The sequence below is a fragment of the Alosa pseudoharengus genome, unplaced genomic scaffold (assembly GCF_046254945.1).
Source record: "Alosa pseudoharengus isolate Yale_2024_CS ecotype anadromous, Long Island Sound unplaced genomic scaffold, YU_APseudo_1.1 YU_APseudo_1.1_scf_16, whole genome shotgun sequence".
Taxonomy (NCBI): Eukaryota; Metazoa; Chordata; class Actinopteri; order Clupeiformes; family Clupeidae; genus Alosa; species Alosa pseudoharengus.
This window is the reverse complement of record NW_027468630.1, coordinates 33,619,936-33,640,628: the sequence shown is the minus strand read 5'-3', so window position 1 is coordinate 33,640,628 and position 20,693 is coordinate 33,619,936. Positions and strand designations below refer to the sequence as shown.

General features: G+C 45.1%; 1 protein-coding gene across 1 annotated transcript; it reads right to left on the bottom strand.

Moving 5' to 3' along the window:
* Positions 1-906: 906 nt before the first annotated feature.
* Positions 907-20,163, bottom strand: tnfaip8l3 (tumor necrosis factor, alpha-induced protein 8-like 3). Its single transcript, XM_076287815.1, has 2 exons — positions 19,813-20,163; positions 907-2,252 (listed from the first exon to the last, which is right to left on the bottom strand). Exons 1-2 carry the CDS (start codon positions 19,856-19,858, stop codon positions 1,690-1,692), a joined length of 609 nt encoding a protein of 202 aa, XP_076143930.1. The 5' UTR covers positions 19,859-20,163; the 3' UTR covers positions 907-1,689.
* Between the last annotated feature and the right edge of the window lie 530 nt (positions 20,164-20,693).

Genomic DNA, 20,693 nt, shown 5'->3' with positions numbered 1-20,693 from the left:
TCAAGCAGGTCCATTTTCAAAGTTTAATCATTTATGTCATTGTAGCTATCTGTGGGTGGCTAACCTGCTTAATATTAAACTTCTGTTGTTTGACAATGTTCTGAAAACAGCACTCTCTTACGCACTCACGCTCGATAAATTAGCCTGCACAAACTGTTGTGTCCAACAGTCTGAAGTGTGATCTTAATGGATCAGTGCATCTAAATGGATCAAGATCCATTAATTAAGCTTCCTTTGGTCATCAATGAGAGGCTTTAAATGAATGAGGCAGAATTAGAAAGATGTTGGGTCTGATGACTCTGGGAGAGTGATGGTGTAAAATTAGCTGTCACCGTTTAATGTAGAGCAATGATCCTTTGTGGAATCTAATAATGTTGTCAGTACATTTATACATGTCTTCAGTGCATCACACCAATTTCAGATTCCTTAATTTAGTCTTATCACTATCACTTATCCATTTCATTCAGGTGCAGCTTAATAAATTGTACAATTAAGACTATTAAGAATATGATCTTGCTAACTGTGATATTTGTGCATTTTCTTCAGGGGTGGAGTATAAATGTTTGGACGTACATTTAGTTTGTAAGTGAGAAATACGGTGGTGACATGCGGTGATTTGTAGTGTAATGGCAGTGATCAGAGCCAGTTCAGCCTCTCATAAATAATGGTCTCTGGATCCAGAGCCTCACTTCATTAGTTGGTCGTCTGACCTTCTGCTTTTATAATCCCTGTGGCTAAATTTAGTAGCTCCCATGGCAGCTGCAGGTAGGCTGTTAGGTCACACTCCACACAGCAGGTACCGACTTCTCTTCTGTAAGCTCAGGTCTCAGGTGAGTCATTCATAAGGAACGGGCTAGCCGACACCACGACCGATGATTTGATAACAAAAGTTTTGGAAACAATAAACAGATTTAAAACAAATCTTTAATCGAAGGAAAGGTGTTACACTCCTGCAATAAGGAAGTTGCTAAAATGGTCACACACATACACACGCTTGATAGTGAATAGAAAGCTAGTCTTCATAGACAGCACTTATTTATTTTTTATTTTTTTTGTTTTGGCAAACTCTGGATAAAACTATGGAAGCTGAAGTTTCAAAGCCAACATACAGCGTCTGAACATGATCTGGAGTGGAGTTTCAGGAAAAGAAGGATTACGAAGCCCACCCAACAAATCCTCAAATTATACCGATACAACAGCGGCATTCATTTATGTACAGTGCTGCACGATATATAGAAGGTGTGAGTTTTCAGGTTTCATCTTGAAGAGTCCGGCAACAGGAGTTTATTTTGGCTGTGTAATATTCGTCAGTGATGAGTCTGTCAAACCCTTTTTATAACTACCAATGCAAACACGCTATCTTGAATTTGCAACATGCTATAGTAGACCTTCATAACTGCATGCATTGCTTCATCATTGGTATGAGCTATAATTTAGTGGTTGTGTTTTAAGTCCTGGAATGGTAAATGCATCCTCGTAGCTGTGAAATAGGCCTACACATTGGACCCTGATCTACATAGAAACGTACAATAAGGCTTCATCGGTAACAAGCATAAGGAAAGTGGAAGTTGCACAAGAAATAAACATAGAAGTGGAAACAGACATTGCTCTTACTCCTTGTATAAACAAAAACAATTTGATTGAAAAACAGGCAGAGCAAACAGAGAATGAGGAGGATGTTGAGTGTGGTTAAAGCACACCCTCGTCAAGGAGTTTGTTTATGCCATCACAGATCTTCCGCAGATAGAGTCTGTACTCGTCTGAGGACCCGTAGAGTTCAGCGAGGAATTCCAGGTCAGCAAAGTGGTTGAAGACATGGTCGATGCGCCCGTGTGACCTAGTCGTCAAGTGCTGCTCCACCACTTCGTGCAGTAGATCTCGGCACTCCAGGAGTAACTCTGAGAGAATGTTCCGGTCGAAGGTGTAGTCCACCTCGTAGAAGCTGACTGCAGTCATGGCTGTCTGGTTCATTTTCTTCTTGAAGCGCTCCACTGTCTCCAGCTCTTCTGCACTGAACTGCTGGTTGCGGTAGAGGATGCCGATTTTCAGGGCGATTTTGATGACATCTTTGACGATCTTGTGCGCCTCCTTTTTGCTCTTGGTGTACTCACGGCTGGCCCTGTAGAGCTCGTCTAGTATCTCGCTGCTGGTGTCGTCTGTTAGGAGGTTGGCCACAGCCATGGTGGCCATCTTGCTCAAGATCTTCTTTTGGGCTTGTAGTGCTAGACTCTTCGAGTTGAAGGTCTCCTGCCCTGTAACACAAATATAAGGAGAAGGGGTTAGTTTTTTCCGCTTGGCACATAGTGATCCTGTGCAGTTGGGGAGGTGAGATTGCCAGTTCAGCCCAAAATGATTTGGAACATGTTTATGAGTCCTCCCAAGTGTTCATAAACTCTTATGCTGACACAAGGAAAGCTGAATAGGATGGGTTATTGGATGGAGAACGTAAACACAGAGAGAGGAATGTTGGCTGGAATTCCTGTATATCAGTCCAGTCTGGTGAGCTTTGAATGTCTAACTTCCCCACTGGCTGCCATGTTTTCACAGTGTGACTCTGGATTGTTTTCGAGCTCACTTCCATGGGCCTGCTACACAAAATGACGCAGAGGACTCTTTAGTAGCCACCTTTTAAAAGTATTGCAAGGAAGAATTGAAGCGTCAGCGTGAGGGAACAGACGGAGGAGGTGGTTTAATGTGAGGTGGCACCGGTCTTTGTCTTCATGTGAACTGGAGGAGGCGTGGGCAAGCACTGGAAATGGGGTTTTATTTAGATACCGCCCAGCAGCAAATTACACGGCAGATATCACCAATTATGACTAAAGCTGGTGGCAATGGAGCACTTTTATTCTACCCTCCTCAGAAAAACATCAAGCCATTTCTCCTTCTCAGCAGAAATGTTCTCAAAAGCCACAGCTGTCATTTTAGACCAATGGCGCTGTGCTCTAGTCAAAACCACACACACATCAGCCATTATCTGCAAATCCCAGTCTCCGACACCCAAGCCAACATCAGGGCAGCACAATCCTATAAACCTATGCTGTGCTGGTTTATTTTTTTACCAAATGCGCTCAAAGCCTTTGTTTACTTTTGTCTTTAGCTGTCCTCGGTGGGCCGGAAAGCCATATTTGTCTAAACTTGCACAGCAAAACTGTCAACACTGAGTTTGAGTGGAATAATAGTGATGCAGACAGGAAATCCAGGAGGGTGAACACCATTTTTGAGTAATTGTTGGTTCCAATAGAGGCTCTATTCGGAGCCACGATCACTTGTCGTTACTTATGAACAATTGAATCCAGCTTAACCTTTTTTTTTTCTGGTATTACATTCCTCATTTACGCCACTGCTTCCCTGACTTGGTCTTTACAAAAATATTTGAATGACAGATGCTCTCAAATACTACAAAATCTCTTGTCTTGAATTTCTTCACCGAGCCTTAGTGTTTCAGTTTCTGAGTATGCCATAATGAGAGAGAGAGAGAAAGATGATTGTTTTTGTTCCAGGTAGCATTCCGTTAGTATGACTAGAATAGCTGTGTTACTATTCATATATACATCATTAAATTAAGTGGGATAGTGAGCATAGACAGCTGCAGATTCTTCAGTTGATTTCCTGGTGGTGATAGCATAAATCTCAGGATCACCATAGGACAGTCAGAAGACCCTAATCTAAGAATCAGTTAAACCCAATAGCGTTTCTACCCAATGAATCTGTGAGCTTTTTGGAGTGGTTGAGGTGATGACAAGACGAAAATTGAGTGAATCAGAACCAACAATAGCTGAAGAGGTTAGCCACAGATCTATATATCTAAGATGAGTTGATTGGATTATTTTCCAACCAAAGCAACCACCGAGATTTTGCCCACCCTTATACTTTATTGACATTGCTAACCAAATGTTCCATGCCATATTCACAGTATAATTACAGGACAAGAGTGATCTTGCTACGTTCAGTGTAAATTTAATCTAAACACATTAGCGGCACACATAACCCAAACGAACCTCTGTGAAGCGATTCCAAACCATGTTAAACACAGTGAAGATTGAGGATAGCAGTGCCAGCCTACCAGTGGAAGGTTGCTTTCAAACTTTTCACATCACATCGACTCTTGTACCAAAGGGACATAGTGCCAGTGTTTCTCCTAGCTGGGTAGCATTTGCATGTTTCTGTTGTGAGCTTTTCTGTGGCCTTTTTCTTACCTGACCTTTAATTTGCATTGCTGGAAGCCGGAGGATCTTGTGCTCAGGGCTTTGCGTGTGTGTTTGTGTGTGTGAGAGAGAGAGAGAGAGAGAGAGAGAGAGAGAGCATGTCTTTCACTGTGTGTATCTATGAGTGTGTGTGTGCAGCAAGCACTTCACCGTTCTCCAGAAAAGAATCACGGAAACCACCCAGAGTTCTTCAGCATGAATGAACATCTTTGACCTCCGAAGCATTGAATTTCCATCTGGGCTTGCGTGGTGTCTATTCTCTGCAGAGGCAACATCTCTCTTTTCTGTCATTCATCCCTCACTTCCTTCAGGACTGCCATCCAATACACTCGTCTCTCTGCTCAAAGCACTCTCTGCGGGCTGTGAGGCAGGGATCAGTTTTACATGCAAATGTTCGCATACTTACAGCTGTTGTATTGCATGTGTAGATAAGGGTCTTCAAATGTTTTTCTTTGCCCGTGGTTAACAGAACCAGGCAGTAGATCTCGCACAGCTGCCTTTAGATTTTCACAAGGATGTCAGAATTATTCAGCTGGCAGCTCAACCTCTCAAGTTTAACTGCATGATTTGGCAGCCAGCACTGTCTGATGTAATGTGTGTAGATACAGGGAATTGTGCCAGGCTCATTAAATTCTATGAAGACCTGCATGATGATTAATAAACTTAAATAGAAGCAAAAGCCAATAGAGGGAGAATTACAGGAGCTTCACAGGGCTTAGGGAGTTCCGCTTGAGGTTCCATGTCTAGATAGCCCCCCTAATCATAATTCGCTGCTTCATCCAAAGTAGCCCTCCCAGTGATGTACCAATAATGTGACTCTCAGATGTCAACACCATTGATATTCACTGAGTTTTGCATCTAATTTGAATGTGTTCTGAAATTGAACAATGTCTGCTTATGCTCATGAATCAGCACTTCCTGCCTTTTTTGGGATGTGAATCAGTTCCTTTGTCCCTGTGAGCTGGTGGGAAGGCAGGGCTCTCAGCCTGTATCTGTGGACGAGGTGCAGGCAGAGAGCCACGCTCTGTCCTTTGCTATAAATCTATCTGATGGCTGGTCCTTGGACTGTGCAAAAAGAACCTTCATGCACTATGGCAATGTCCAGCGTGGTAGGGGGGAGGCCCAGGGGGAGGACGTATGGGATGTGATGGCTCCTGGTTCAGACGTGAGATGAGCACAGCTGTGTGCCGGGGTAAAGGTCAATACCAGAGACGGGGAACCGGCCTCACACTCACAGCGTGAGGCTGGACGTCACGCCCACCACATGGATGGGCCTCAGCGTGGTCATTAACAGTCTGTGTGTGTGTGTGTGTGTGTGTGTGTGTGCTTGAGTCTGTGTAGTTGCAAAAGACTTATTAAGTTCAGTGCCAGACCAGAGTAATACCACCACCCTTTCCTCCACTGAGGCCCCAGCCTTGACTGCTGCTACGCTGCCATTTAGCATTTGTGTTATTGTTCACTCTGCCCTCTAGACATGGAGCACGTGGGGAGCAAGGTGAAGTGGAACTAGCACTAATCCCCAGGAGGCATTATTCAGCTGGAAGTGGAAGTGCACAATATTTAGTTGCTGAGGAACCAAAATTATACAGGAATGAATGATTTGCCTTCTCTAGTTAGTACACTGATGAGGCAGATATAAGGGTAGCCAGTGGATTGAGTATTTTTTCTTTCGAAATCTGAGGATATCTGAGGACATGTCCACATTTTCCTTTCAAATCTACATCGCTACAATATGCCTGATCCACAACAGAATCTTCACAATGCACTGTCGCAAAAATGTTGAATTTCACAGGCGAACCCAATGATCTGTGGTGGACATGATCATTAAAGCCCATCTAAGTCCCATACGTCTGAGCAAACGCACGAGTGAGCCTGTGCCTCTTCAGAGCGCTGGAGAAATGAGAAACAGACACGGCGCTGCCTCGGGACTGGAGCGCACTTTGAAGCCCCGCTTGAGCTGCAGGCCAGCCAGCCCCTGGCCTGAGAGTGGCTATTTTGGGCCGGCTCCCTCCGTCTCTCCCTCCCTCACACTCCACACAGCCCAAGATTCCTCCGCTTGCTTGGCGCTGATGAAACTCCGTCCCTGTCTCTGTATGTATGTGTTGCACTTCAGGCACAACAGTGATCCATTGAAAGGGACAAGCAATTTTTTTTTTCTTGTTTTGCATTAAATTCTGAATGCTTGTGTTATGTAAATAGTCCTCTTGGTGTGTATGCCTGCTTGTGTGTGTATGTGTGATGTGTGTCCATGTATACGGTAAACATGGTTGGTCAGTGCGTTTATGTTTTTTTATGTTTGTGTTTGTTCTTAGATGACCTTGAAGTCACCTGCCTGGCATCACTTGATTTTACACTAGGCTTACATTGTCCCCGTTTTTTTTGAAGAATTCCGAATTCAGTTTAACAGTTCAATATTTATTTTATCAGATAAGTTGATCAAAGATGTTATAATAATAATAATAATAATAAGCTTTATTTGTATAGCACCTTTCATACACAGAATGCAGCTCAAAGTGCTTTACATTTGAAGCATGTAACAAAATAATAGTCAGTCAGTCATTATCAATCACATTTCTTCATTGCTGGGGCCGTTTATGATCCACTCAGCAACATATCAAAAATACAGAAAATGACATGTCATAAGACTGGCAGCTTTAACCCTCTTACCCCCCACAAGCACGCCATATGGCAACTGTGGCAAGGAAAAACTCCCATATTCCAGGAAGAAACCTTGAGCAGAACCTGACTTAATAGGGGGAGCCCATCTGCTTCTGGCTGGCTGCGCCCTCCAATAGCAGCAGATGTAGAATAATCTGAAAAAGTAGTCTACAGGATAAGACGAGTTAACTAAAAGCTTTCCTGTACAGGTATGTTTTCAGATCTTTTTTAAAAATACTTACTGAACTCGCCTGCTTGATGTACAGAGGCAGGGTGTTCCATAGTTTGGGGGCATAATGGATAAAAGCAGCTTCTCCACTTTGCTTGTGGAGCACTTTGGGTACGATTAAAAGATTAGAATTGGATGATCGAAGTTTCCTTTGTGGTTGATAAGATATTAAAAGCTCAGAGATATATGAAGGTGCTATGCCATTTAGAGCTTTGTAAGTAATTAACAAAACCTTAAAATCAATTCTATAGGAAATAGGGAGCCAGTGCAGTTCAGCCAACACAGGGGTGATGTGTTCTCTCTTCTTAGTCTTAGTTAAAAGTCTAGCCGCAGAGTTCTGTATGAGTGCCAATTTCTTTAGATGTTTTTTGGGAAGACCAGTGAAAAGTGCATTGCAGTAGTCTAACCTGCTAGTGATAAAGGCGTGAATTAGTTTTTCTGCATCTTGTTGAGTTAAAAAGGGCCGCACTTTGGCAATGTTTCTCAAGTGGAAATAGGCTGTTTGAGTAACTTTACTGATATGGGGCTTAAAACTTAACTCTGCATCTAAGATGACACTGAGGCTTGTTACTTTTGGTTTGACCTGGTGTGCCAAGTTCCCCATATTACTAAGAACAATATCTCGCTTTAGTTTTGGTCCCACCAAAAGTACCTCTGTTTTGTCATCATTTAGTTTCAGAAAATTTTTGCTCATCCACTGATTAATGGAGGTTAGGCATGCAGTGAGGGAGCAAAGGCCATCTGGGTTAGTTGGCTCCACAGAAATATACAATTGGGTATCATCTGCGTAGCTATGGAAGTTTACATTATGCTGACTTATGACGTTTCCCAATGGAAGCATATATAGGGAAAATAGCAGGGGACCAAGGCAGCTCCCCTGGGCCACACCAAAAGGCAAGTCATGTTTTTCAGATACATGATCTCCTAGACTGATATAAAAACCTCTGCCAGTAATGTAGGTTTGATGTTGACCTGCTCCAACATTTGCAATGATGCTACACACCTGACAGGATCAAAATCTAGATGTCCGGAGGACAATGGCCACGCGTCAGACTCAAGAAGAGTGAGAACCATCACAAATGTTTTTTGGCGACTTTTTCTAGACGTCCAGATTGCCTGTAGCCAAGCAGCAGTGAGCAGTGTCATCTGGTGTAAATGACCCCTGCCGTCCCTCCTGTCTGCCGCTCTCACATATGAGTGGACACGCCCGACTCACTAGGCGCCCATGACCAAGTCCGACACAGCTCACACGCTGGCTCGTCACGGCACAATCAAACAATCACATGTGGCAGGCCACTGACAGGCGCTGGATAATTGACACTCACAGTCCCTTGACATGTCCAGCTTCACTACTGTGTGTGACAGTTTGGGAGATATTATGGGATGTACTTGGCCACCTTTGCATCGGAATGAGTTTGTCCTGGAGGCTTGCTCGGGAACCTGGCTTCACAATAAATTGCTTCAGCAATTGTCATGTTTCATTCCACCATGATGCCTTTTGATGGAGGCCCACTCTTCATTCAGACAGCCCCCTAAAAATATGTTTTAAAAGTGAAAGCTTCATCTAGCAGCATATCTTTGAGTCACAAACATTCATAGAAAAGTTATATCCAACCAGTATCCAAAATGCTGAGTTAGCTTTCTGCAGCAATATATATATATGTATGGACTGTAAGGACAATGAGGAACTAGGCCAAACCCAAGGTATTTAGGTAAGGATCCAAAAAATAGACTGGAAGCTTACTTTGGATCAGTCCCAGAAGCCAGTGGATTTATCCATCAGAACAACATCGGCACAGACACCAGGTTTCCCATTAGTGTGCATCCGGAGGGAAATGTTCCCCTGATTACCCCCGAGACAGCACTTCAATAAAAGACATTTTGATTGAGAGTCCCTGAGTCAGTTGGGACCTAAGTTGAACACAGTTGGAAACCATCAGAAATCCCTAACATTAAGTGGTCCAATTCATTTAAAAGAAAATGAAAGATCAACATCATAAATAAATGTGAGTGTAAATTGTTTATATAGAAATAAATATAGTGTTAGAATAGCTGTAGAACTTCCACCTTCAAACTACATCCCTAAAACTATTGAAACCTGGCTCGGAGGTTTGTCCATTGATTTTAGATGTGAATTCTAAAAGGGTCTTGTAGTTGCAGAGCGCTCTCCGCCCAGCAGCTGTCTGCTATGAGAACTGGGGAGCAGCTTGCGCAGGGGTGGGGGAAGCACTTAATTGAAACGTTTTACTTCTGTAAACAGACATTAAGGCCATGGCTGCTTCCATTTACCAGTGCTGTGAGAAAGAGGCTCATCTGTTTTACATTCTGCCCCCCCCCCCCCATCACTCAACCCATGATACAGTCATTACAGCTGATAAGTCTACATCTCATAGCTGGAGCCGTGTGACATTGCTTTCATTAAAATGTGATTTCCCCCACTTTATGAGCAATGCGCAGGTAGCTATTTGGTGTTGAAGTTGGTCCTTCTTTCCCATCAACATTACAAGACAGGTCTCTGTTAGCTTGGTCTCAGTTCATAACTTGGCTGATACCTCAGTATGGCGTCGCAGATATCACCTGAGACAGTATTGCCTTGTCTGTTTTAAATAGCTGTGACTGGCACCAACAGGATTTACCACCATTTGTAAACTCTAGATTTGTTTCCTTATGTTCAAAATGGTCAATAACAGCAGAGTTTGTAGGGCTCTGTTTTTTCCATCACAAGTAAAAAAAGAAAACACGAGATGTTTCCTGACCACTGAAAAGCGTCACCACTGCTCTCAAGCAGGTCAACACAAAACAGATATGGAGCCAAACAAGCTGTTTCCCAAAAATGGTCCCTGTGTCATCAAAGACAGCTGTGGACTGGACAGACAGTCTGGCACAACTCTCTCATCCCGTGTGTGTGTATGTGTGTGTGTGTGTGTGTGTGTGTGTGTGTGTGTGTGTGTGTGTGTCTTGCCCAACCCCTTATTTACTTTGTCATGCACCACTAGCAGCTTGTCAATTTCCCAGCCTCCAAACATTATGACTGTAAATAAAGGACGCTCTCATTTACCAGTAGCACAACAAAACATGCTGACTGATCTGAGGCTACTCAAGTAGGCTATGCATTTTTTATAAGTTCTTGGTTTCCATCTTGTCCTCGGTCTGACCCATACCCCTCCTACACCTGCACTGCTCCTCCTGTGCTTATCTGCTGTAATCTTCTTTCTCAGATTGGGCATCTCCATGATAAGAATGTGTCATAGTTTTTGTCTAAAATGGACTGAGCTGCTGGTTGCAGTATTTCGATTTAGCTCCCCATTGTTGGAGTGTGACCATGTGAAGGTGAACTCACTGGAAAAAATGGAACCTCAAACTTATTTTGAGTAAAATGCCAACTGACGTCACCTGGACTGGAACGCTTTAGCTTTAGAAAGGCACAGCACAATTGTATCTCCGGCTTTATTTTTGTTCTACATCACACACGTCAAACACATCTTCCTGACTGCACTTTATGTTGGGATGTTTCATAAACAGTTTTGTAAGAGATTTTCTTCTTGCTGGCCATAGTTACTCAGACAGACATCTCTCCAACTAATTCTACTCCAGCAAATCTGAGTGCTTTCTGTATGATGCACAATGGCAGGTTTCAGCAAATGTACCAAACTCAACGTCACATTCGCATTCGCAGGATCACCTTTCACATCCCCATTGAGTTGCAGAGACAAGCACGCAGGCAGAGCCACAAAGACAGCCATTGTCACTTCATGTCAGCTTTCAACAACTATCACTATTCTGCAGCCCATGAGCTCCCAGGCCTTAGTGGTGAATGACCTGCTGTAAGGTCCGCCACCTTGAAATCACATGACACCGCACCACGACCTGAGGGGACACTGGATCATGCTCCATTGAATGGGCTTTGATGAACCATGTCCAATACAAATGGGCCTCAAAGCCATTTGTCATCGTTAAGAGTTAAACTTTAAACCTCTTTGCCATTATCACGACATTCCTTATGATGTTGTTATGTTATTAACTACTGTAGGGATAAAGTCTAAAGTCTGAAAGTCATTCCAATGACTGTCGTCTCTCTGAATGTGACGCCATTGTCTTGACAAGAGGGGGAGGAAGAATCACTTGTCACACACGAGGCAGTTTTCTTTTTTTAATACGTGAACACAGTGTAAGTGATAGCTTAGGGGAGAATACACCCCATATGAACTTACATGAAGCATTCACCATGTTTTTGGGGTATGAAGACCTAGAGCTTCTGTACCTCTACACTGTTGAGGGCATGGTCAGAGTAGTTAGTTGTGTGTGTGTGTGAGTCTGTGTGTGTGTGTGTGTCTATGTCTGTGTTTGTGTGTGCGTCTGTGTGTGTGTTTGTGTGTATGCGCGTGCCCCACTGGTGTCAGATGGCTTCTCTATCACCCAGTGCCCTCAATCCATCAGCGCTGCCCAAACCATGCCCACACAGGAGGCCGAGTGAGGGACAGAGTGAGCGTGGCATCGATCTGTTCCAGTGACACGGCCGATGACGGCCTTCTGTCCACAGGGCAGTGTTGTTGTCATCATCACTCCTCCCCCAGCGCGGTGAAGGACAGACACTCACCAGGGGGTGTCCACACCCAGACCAGAGAGCAGACGAACGCTGTGAACCCCTTAGTGAGGTGTTGAGCTCTATCCTCACACCGGTTTCACAGAATTAATTAAAGCAATCGCAGCCACATCACACATCTCTCAACAAGCAGGGCACTCGTGAGTTGTGAGGTTGTCACTTTGTGGCTTTGACATCACACCATTTGATATGACTACAAAGTTGTGAATTTACGCACACACATAAGCAAATACAGTTCCCTGTTATGTACTGCATTCTCTTGTTGTTTCCATTTGGTTTGGCACAGAGTAACCCCCGCTCCACTCTCTTTGGATTTCCTGCCAAGAGCCTGAGTATCAGCAGCTAAAATACTGTATTATTTTGATTCATTTGAAATACCCACTGAATGCTCTGCAGTGCCTGATTCAGCTCTTCTCCCCTTTGCATATGTCACAGGGTTTTAAAATCACACAACATCAAGACTTGTGTGTGATTTAAGTGTTCCTTACTTATATTTAAGCTAAACCAATTTGCCTAGCCCCATTTTATTTATGGATTTTAGGTGACGTGACCACATCCTCTACATTCACCACTGAGATAAAGTAAGCTATTTTCTGAAAGTCATATGCGCACAACATACATACACCTAACCCATTTCATTCAATGACTGTCCTTTTTTTTAGATCCTTCCTGAGCCTTGTGGAGATTGTAATGTAGAATTATGGATCGGGGCTTCCAGAGCGTAGTCTGTTATTGCTGTGGAGGTGCTTTGTCAGTCTGTGGCGTAGAGTGGGGAGCAAAGAAAAGGATAAAAAAGCTCCCAGACATGCTGAGACCTCAGCCCTGGAGTCTTCCCACCGTCTGACCTGCCGAGCGAGACACCAGGCCCAGAGTCTGTGAGTACCACAGCGCTGCCTTCACCTTAGTGTGCTCCCCTGCTACACAGCGAATCAATATCAGAGCACACACACACACACACACACACACACACATGTACAGTGGAAAATCAAGCTGCGGGGTTGCAAAAGAGAACGCGGTCTGATCTCAGGGAAAGCTTTTCTCAAGGTTTCACATCACCATCCAAGCCCTCAGGGATCACCAGAGACCCAGACTCCAAGCCTTTCATCCCAGCGTTTAAAAACAGCAAGCCATCACAATCCATCTGCTAAAGATATTAGAGGAGCTCTAAGTCAGATGACATAAGTACACTATGCTACACTCTTGTAGGCATATTTGGGAAGCCATACCTGACAGCAAGGCATACTGTAACTGTGTCGATCGGTTTCTGCAAAGTTTTGGGTTTTTTTCCAAATAGAATTGTATGGGGGTTTATAACCACAACGTGTGCCAGACATCACCAGCAAAAGCCAAGGAGACATTCTCACTGTAATTCTGAATTATGGCAGTTTAAACAGCACGGAAAACATTCCAACCACTCATAGGGTTTCATAGTCCTGATTCCAGTCAGGCACTGGAGCAGTGGGCTTCATGTGGAGGGTAACCATTAGCATATCTGTGTGCCAGGCTGCTCCTGCGGGCGAGGGGAGACGTGACAGACTCTGTACATCTGCAGCTGCTCTCCCTCCGGGACACGCCGTGTGGATGAGCGACGAAATGACGCTTTTTTACTTGTATTTCTTCTTTTTTGTTTTTGTATTGTGGAAACACGCACCTCTCTCCTGAAGCCCAGACAGTGCTTAGTCCTTTACTTTGCGCCTTTAACCATCCTAAAATGCCATTAACTAAGATGATTTTGGTGGCTGCGGTCGAAGTGATTATATACTTTAAAACTGTGCCTGTTGCCATGTGTGTGTCTCTCTCTCTCTCTCTTGCAGTGTTGGTCTTGGCTGCGAGACAGTGAAAGTAATGATGGTGCTACTGTAATAATCGCTGGGGGCTGGTCGTAACTGTAAACTTTAATGACAGACAGTGTGATCCTTCTTAATAAAGATGGCGGGCGGTAAAGCTGGAAGTCTTTCCTGCCTGGGGCTTGGCATGGCAACGCTGCGCTGCGTGCCTCATTTTTTCCATCTGAGATGTCGCCGTTTCCCTATAAACACAGACGAGGAAAGAGGGAAAGTGACTCACTGAAAGAAAAAAAGGAATGAGGAAGAATGGAGAGGTGATAAAAAGAGATGGAAAAAGGTGAAAGGGCCAAATAGCGGTAGCAAGGACTGAAACGGTAGAGAATATTATAATGCATTTAATAGAGGAGGCCATTTCACTCTTCTCACTGGCTATTAGCAGCTCTTCTAGGCATCACTTGGTTTACACCCACAGCATACGCAAGACACAGCCATATTTCCTCCTCCACACGCTCAGTATTCCTGTCAGTCCCTTACAAACGCAGCTTGGCTTTCTCCTGTCCCCCATGTGCATGCTTATGAAAAACAGTCCACTGATGCTACCAGTGGCTTACACAGGGACGTGCTCTGCTTCCTGAAATCCAACCAGGCCTCTCATTGCACTTAATTGAACTATCTGACCTCAGAGAGGGCTTCCCTTCCTCTCTGTGGTCTCAATACGGGCGGCCTTTTACGACTCTTTTCAGGTTGCCTTCTAACAGTCTTGTTTTGGACTTTGAAGTAAAAATATGTCACAGCAGGGACTGTGCGGAGACAAATGTGTTTTTTATTATTCTTGTCCCAGGCCAAGGAAGTGGGATTAAAGCTTGTTTTTACATTTAATCACAGGAATGTGTTTACATAAACAAGTAGAACAATGGGTATTTTTTCTGAACAGTAAAATTAATGATGAACACAATATGTGATATAGGACCTACTCGCTAAACACCACTAAAGGACTTTGAAATGTATTTGTAACATCATATTAACAGACAAAAATGTTTTTTCCCAGTTACTTGGCTTCTCTCACTTCTTAAAGCAATAATGTCTGTTTGTATAGAGGTGAACATTTCATACCCCAAACTCCTCTCGCGCGCGCGCGTCTGGGTGACTAAGAGGTTCTTCGTGTTGCTTCTCTCGACACAGGAGAGCTCTTAAAGAGACGCTTATGTGAAGTGTGCCTTGTGCATGTGCTTGACGGCAATGTTTTTGTGTGAGTGCACACTGGAACTCAAGACACTGTTGACAAAGGAAATGATTCATGCCTGCAAAGGTCAAGATCTGTTCTCTATCTGCCAGTGATACCTACAACTCATTAGGAAGCCAGTGCGAGAGAGGCTTCGTCCAGAACCAAAATAAATATGTCATAACAATGACCCCCACAGTGATGCAACGGAACATCTCTGCAAGTTATTATTTGATTGCAGGCGAGATAACATTTGGCGAGGACCCTCCAGGCATCACCATTCATCCAGTCAGGAAGAGCACAGGGGTCTGGCGGAGGCTGCCACGTAAGAACTAGGGGGCGGGAGTGGGGGACAGTCGGTAAGAGGGGTGGGGGCAGGCACTGGGCCTCAGAGGCACTGGACCAGATAGACCCTGGCCAAGCCTCTGCATGGGGCGGCTTCATCTCCAAGAAAGCTTTCAGCGAGGGGCTGCCAGTTTCGCCCCATAATTCTGGCGTCCATTTGTCAGTTGGCTCGCTCCCGGCAGGCAGTGATTCAAAATGGACGCTTTCAAAATCTGAAAAACCAATGCGTCTCCATAAACCTACAGCATATTAATTAAGGCCGTCTTTCAAAACAGGGCCTTGTCTGAAATGGTTGGTGTCTGAGGTTTATTCGCTGTGTATTTCATCAGGGCGTGGTTTGATGACGGGCGTGTGGGTGTGTTTGCGTTGGCGTGTGTGTGTGTTCCTCAGTGCGAGTGTCTGAGTGTGGGTCAGAATATTGGACTGCACCTCAGTTCCTCTCCACCACACAGCAACAGAGGCAGCTGTGGTCATGAGGCTCAGAACTGCTGCACTCCATTTATCTGCCTGAAAGATCTGAAGTTCTTTGCAAGTTCCATATTTCTGTCTTTACATTTGGTTAAACACTTCAAATATATGGCATGGGTAAAGATAGCATGGTTAAGAGGTTCATGATTGAAGAAAACCTAAAGATAATTAAATTAACCCAGCTGACGTTTGCCCTCACTCTGCCTAAAAAAACAAGGACCGTTACTTGACTGCTCTAAATTTGGATACATTCACTTTGTGTGTCAAGTTTGATACCCGTGAATATGTCTGCATGTGTGTGTGTGTATGTGTGCCTGTATGCGTGTACAGTATGTGTGTCTGTCCTTCAGCTGGCTCGTAGTCATGGCCAGTGCAGTTATATTTCTCTTTCCCTTGAGTCTGTACAGCTGTCGGAATTGAGTGCACATTTTCTGTGTGTTTGTCTGTCTCTACTGTGCCTGTGTGTCTGAGTGTGCACACAGTTGTGTGTGTGTGAGTGTGTGTGTGTGTGTGTGTGTTTGAGTGACTCTGACAGTGAGACAGAAGAGGCACTCTGGGGAGCACAAAAGCAAACATCGCCCAAACGCGCCACAAAACTCAGCCCCTCTCCCTCCCTCTGTCTCTCTCAGGTGTTCTGCATGCAGCTTGAACGAGGCCATTTGCAAGTTGTCTCTGCAGTGTGGGGAGAGAAGCATTTAATCGAAGAGTTCCACTTTCACCCGAGGCTCTTAAATGGAAAAGCCCTCCTCATCTCCTACGAAAGCTGCTCCCCGCCTCGGGTTGGGCCTCTTTCCCACAGTCTAATGAGCCTGAGTCGGGGGGAAATGACTGTGGTTCCACCTCCCAACGCCAGCGGAGAGACTGCCTCAGCAAAACCCAGGGTCGCTAATGGCCTCTGGTATGAACACTGGGCTCTGTTGCCTGTCAGAGGTCTCGTAAAAAAGGTCTGGCCCAGGGAAAATATTTCCATGTTTCGGGCGGCCGTTGTGTCTCTGAAAGCTGCAAGGCTTTGCCTTTTGTGGCTTTTTTTTTTTAGTTTGGCTGCGCGTCACCAAGAGGCGCACCGGCCCACAAACAGACATGGTTTTTGATGAACGTTGCGAGAAGCGCAGGGGCATCTGTTTACGTCCCACAGAGAGATGAGCTGGCGTTTATAGCCGCCATGCTGCTTTCGCTACCTCTCAGGAGTAGAGCTGTGTGTTTTGGGGACGGGGGTTGGGTGGGGGTGCGAATCACTTTCCCTTGCCTTCGCCTTTTCCAGTTAGAGCACCCCCACCCCCCCCCTCCTCTCATTTTTTTTTCTATTTTTCTTTTTCGGTGAGTTTGACAGATTTTCCAGCGCTAGCTTCTGGCAGCGCATGCAACGCGTGGCCTGGGTGCAAAGCGGCGACTCCATCTGCGGAGCAGATTAAAGACTGGGCAGTGGCGAGCGGGGCAGGGATCCTGTGTCAACCCCTCATCGCTCAAGCATCTGGCACTGCCCAAGCTGCCAACATGGCGCCTCGTCTGCCCGTCCTGATCGAGCACTTTAAATAATACGTGTAGTTTTTATTGGGTGCCAGTGCGCCTTGGCTGCTTCTGTCCCAGGCGGACCCTGGGAGAGAAGAGAGGGGGGCCTACACAGTGACGTTGGACTGTTTTGATAGGTCGGCGTGCCCTCCTGTAGGGGAAGTGCCCCGGCCTCATCATGGTCGAGTGAAGATGTCAGTTTGTTTAAGCTGGCCCGGTGGAATGTGTCTTTTCCCCTTGGACATCCAGGGGGCCCATGTAGGTGATGTTTTTTTCACAGGATAGAGAACTCTGAGAGTGACTTCAGAGCTTCTGTAATTTCACTAGAAAAAGGAAAAGGGGCAATGTCATAGAGCCCATGCAATGTGGGACACAGCTTTTCACAGACAGCATTGTCCTGAGTGGAAAGCAATGCTTCCCTGACAGAACGGTCACATAAATCAGTTCAAAGGGTATTGCAGAGGAGCACACACTCCGGCATTCTTCCCTGTCCATTCATTTCTTACTTATCTCTGTCTGTGTATAAAGACACAGTAGCCAGTAGCACACAGTCCTGTGGCAATCTCTAATTGCTTTGATAGTGATTGCACACTGCCCAGTATACATGGCGAGTGCCTGCATCTAGCCTTCTGTGAAGACTGAAATAAATGGACAATGGGGGGAAAATCTTTCCACACAGCATCTGCAGATTTTGCTCTTTTCCTGCTGATGCTAATCTGGGCTTCTGCATCTCCCAAAAAAAGACAATTCTACCAGTTCAAGTCAGTAGGTGTCACATGGCACCACACAATTTGTTTCGGAGAACTTCAAAAAGCTGCACAAAGTTAGTTTTCAAATATTGTTGTTCAAATGTCAGTGAGGTGGCCGCCAGGTCAGGACATGGAGAATAGGATCTTTGTGGAGTACACATGAAGCGCATCATGTACTGTCCCGACGTGCTCATTGTGAGGTCAGATTTACTCTAATGCTGCATGAAGTCTCTGATTCCCCTCCCACCAACCCACATAAAGAGGACTTCAGTGAGAGCGAGAAGTTTGGATCCAGAGTTGGCTTTTGCTTCTGTCGAGTGGGTCTTTCAGCACTCGGACCTCACCTTTCTCTCTGCCCAGCAACTCACAACCCATAAACACAGAGGCTGCCGAGAGATGGGACCATTTGGACATGAATCTGATGAGGAGTTCTGGCTTTGTCATTTACTCCTAGTGTGACCAACAGTTTTGTCTCCAAGGCAGGCATAGCCTAATCATAGAAATGTACATGCTTTCTGTACTGTAAAAGGCTTTCGGAAATGCCTTTGCAAAATATCAGCTGTGTGTGTGTGTGTGTGTGTGTGTGTGTGTGTGTGTGTGTGCTTGATAAGCAAAACCAGCAGGAGCTGTATGAAAAAATGTGTTCATGGCAAATTGTTTTGTCCCACAAAGTGCTATAAAGGACACCCTCATTTTAAACAGAACATGGCCCTGAGTTGCAGATGTCTGTGGGATCTATAGCTCAGGGCAGAAAGCTCTGGAGTGAACGTAAGCTGTGCAGAAAGAAAGAGTGATGGCCCTCGGCGGGGGGCGGTGATGTCACAGATGCCCACAGCGTTGTACTGTTAGCCGCCATGTACCGCCCCTACTCTGACTCAAGCGCTGGGCCCATTCACAGACCTGGTATTATGCTGCTCCCCCCGCTCCAGCATGGAGTGAGTGGCTGGGATCCAGCCCCAGAGCATGTGCAGAGCATTTAAATGCTTTTTGTTCCTGGGCACCAACCTTTTCCATGACAAGCCTCTCTAAACCCCCTAGTGAAATGAATATTGATAGTGTTACAATCACAGAGCAAATTGGCTTTTAGTTGCCTATTGTGATGTATTGAAAGACTACAGACAGTGCCACACATGGGCAGTATTTGAAGCACAAAGCAAGTGGCTGACAGAGGTTTACAGCAGCCTGTCAGCTCAGATCCTTCGCAGGTTCAACTGCTTGATATTATGGAGAATGGAGCTATAGGTGATCAGTACAAATGAGAGGAAGCTTTGTCAGATGCCAAATTGCTGAATAATGTGATGTCAAATCAACTAGTTAAAAATGTAAACAAAACATTTATCTGCCACTATTTAACCGCCTTGGTAATATTGTCATGTTATGGTAATATGTCAAATTAGTACAAGCTTTAAACAAAATACATTTTGGATGTATTCTAAATTATTTATTTTGAGATGCATTGCCAAATCTTAATATATGAGCTTTTTAACCCCCTCTTTCATGTGTCTGGGAAAATTGCCTTTGACAGTTTCACTTCTTAGACCACTTGATTACCCATGGAGAATTCTCTGCTGACACTTAAATCATTGCTGTGTAAGAATAGCCTCAAAGGAACGCAGGAAAGTACACCGCACAAGCATGTAACCCTCACTCTTTTTCCCCACCATAACATTAAATCTACTCAGTCTTCCACCCACCAAAAGAATCAAGTAAAAGACCTCTCATCTCAAACCAGCAACTAACTAAAGAGAAGAACTGTAGTAAAAACAACACTTTTGATGGAGAGCCATTTTTGGATATTGATTAATCCCACAAGAACGTCCCGTGCAAATAGGGAATTAAACAACTCAGTCAGTTAGGTGTGTTAATGAGTAAACTAATAGCACGTGTCTCAGCTTGCCTCTCTAACGGTATCAACGGAGCCGGCGTCCACAGCCCCAGACTCGGTCTCACAGAGACAGCAGGGCTCTCACTGAGTGTGTGTAAGCAGAGTGCTGTCTGTTTGCGTGAGCAGAGTTGTGGTTTTAAGAGCCCACTCACCTGGAGAAAGCTCCCCCTCACTCAGCTCTCCAGAGTCCGAATCCATCTTCCCCTGAAGGACTTGTCTTTTTTCCTGGAGCAAAGCGCCTCTCTGCCGGGGCACTGAGAACTCCCTCTTCTCTAGCGGAGACGAGCCAGCTGTCCGTGGTCAGAATGCAACTGCCAGAAGAGGCTGCCTCCTATTTGCTGATCTCTCTCTCTCACTTGCTTACTCGCTTGCTTGCTTTCTCTTTCAGTCTTCTATTCTTTTCTCTCCTCTTCGTTATTTCTCTCTCCTGCTTTTCCTCTCTCTAGCTCTCTCTCGTCTCTGAGTCTGTCCCTTGCTACTCTCTGACTCACTCTCTCTCCCTCAAACAAGTGCTCTGTGCTCCCTCCCTCCCTCCCTCCCACCCACCCACCCACCCTCCTTTCTTCCCTTCTGCTCTCACTCCCTCTCTCTGTGCCTCCCTAACTGTTCCTCTCTCTTTCTCTCTCTCTCTCTTTCTCCGACTACATCTCTTTCTTCCTCTCTGGCTCAGAGACTATATACTGTGCTGGAAAACAGGGGGAAAGGAAACACCACCATGCCTCCGTAGCAGTAGGTATTCTTAAGAGCAGCACTTTCCTACTCACAGCCTTTGGCCTCTGAGCTCAGTCATAAAACTCATTCCTCCGTGGCTGGCGTATGACTGGCCTCCCTGGCTTTCATGAGCAGGCAGCCGCCACTTATCAGCTCTGATCTTTGGATGGCTCACAGTTGAAGTCTGCCCTCAGGAATGTGTACATGTGTAATTTCATTACCAAAGAAATATATATCTGTTCTGTCCTTTTTGTGCTTTTTATACTTACTCTCCAAACGTGTTGTAAATATAAAGGGGGTCACTGGTAGGTTTACAATACTT

What these genes read in the sequence shown, in the direction of transcription:
- tnfaip8l3 (XM_076287815.1), bottom strand. Translation starts at nt 19,858, where the DNA reads ATGGATTCGGACTCTGGAGAGCTGAGTGAGGGGGAGCTTTCTCCAG. An exon ending in TGAGGGGGAGCTTTCTCCAG is followed by an intron (nt 2,253 to 19,812) that starts GTGAGTGGGCTC and finishes TTTGTGTTACAG; the next exon opens with GGCAGGAGACCTTCAACTCG.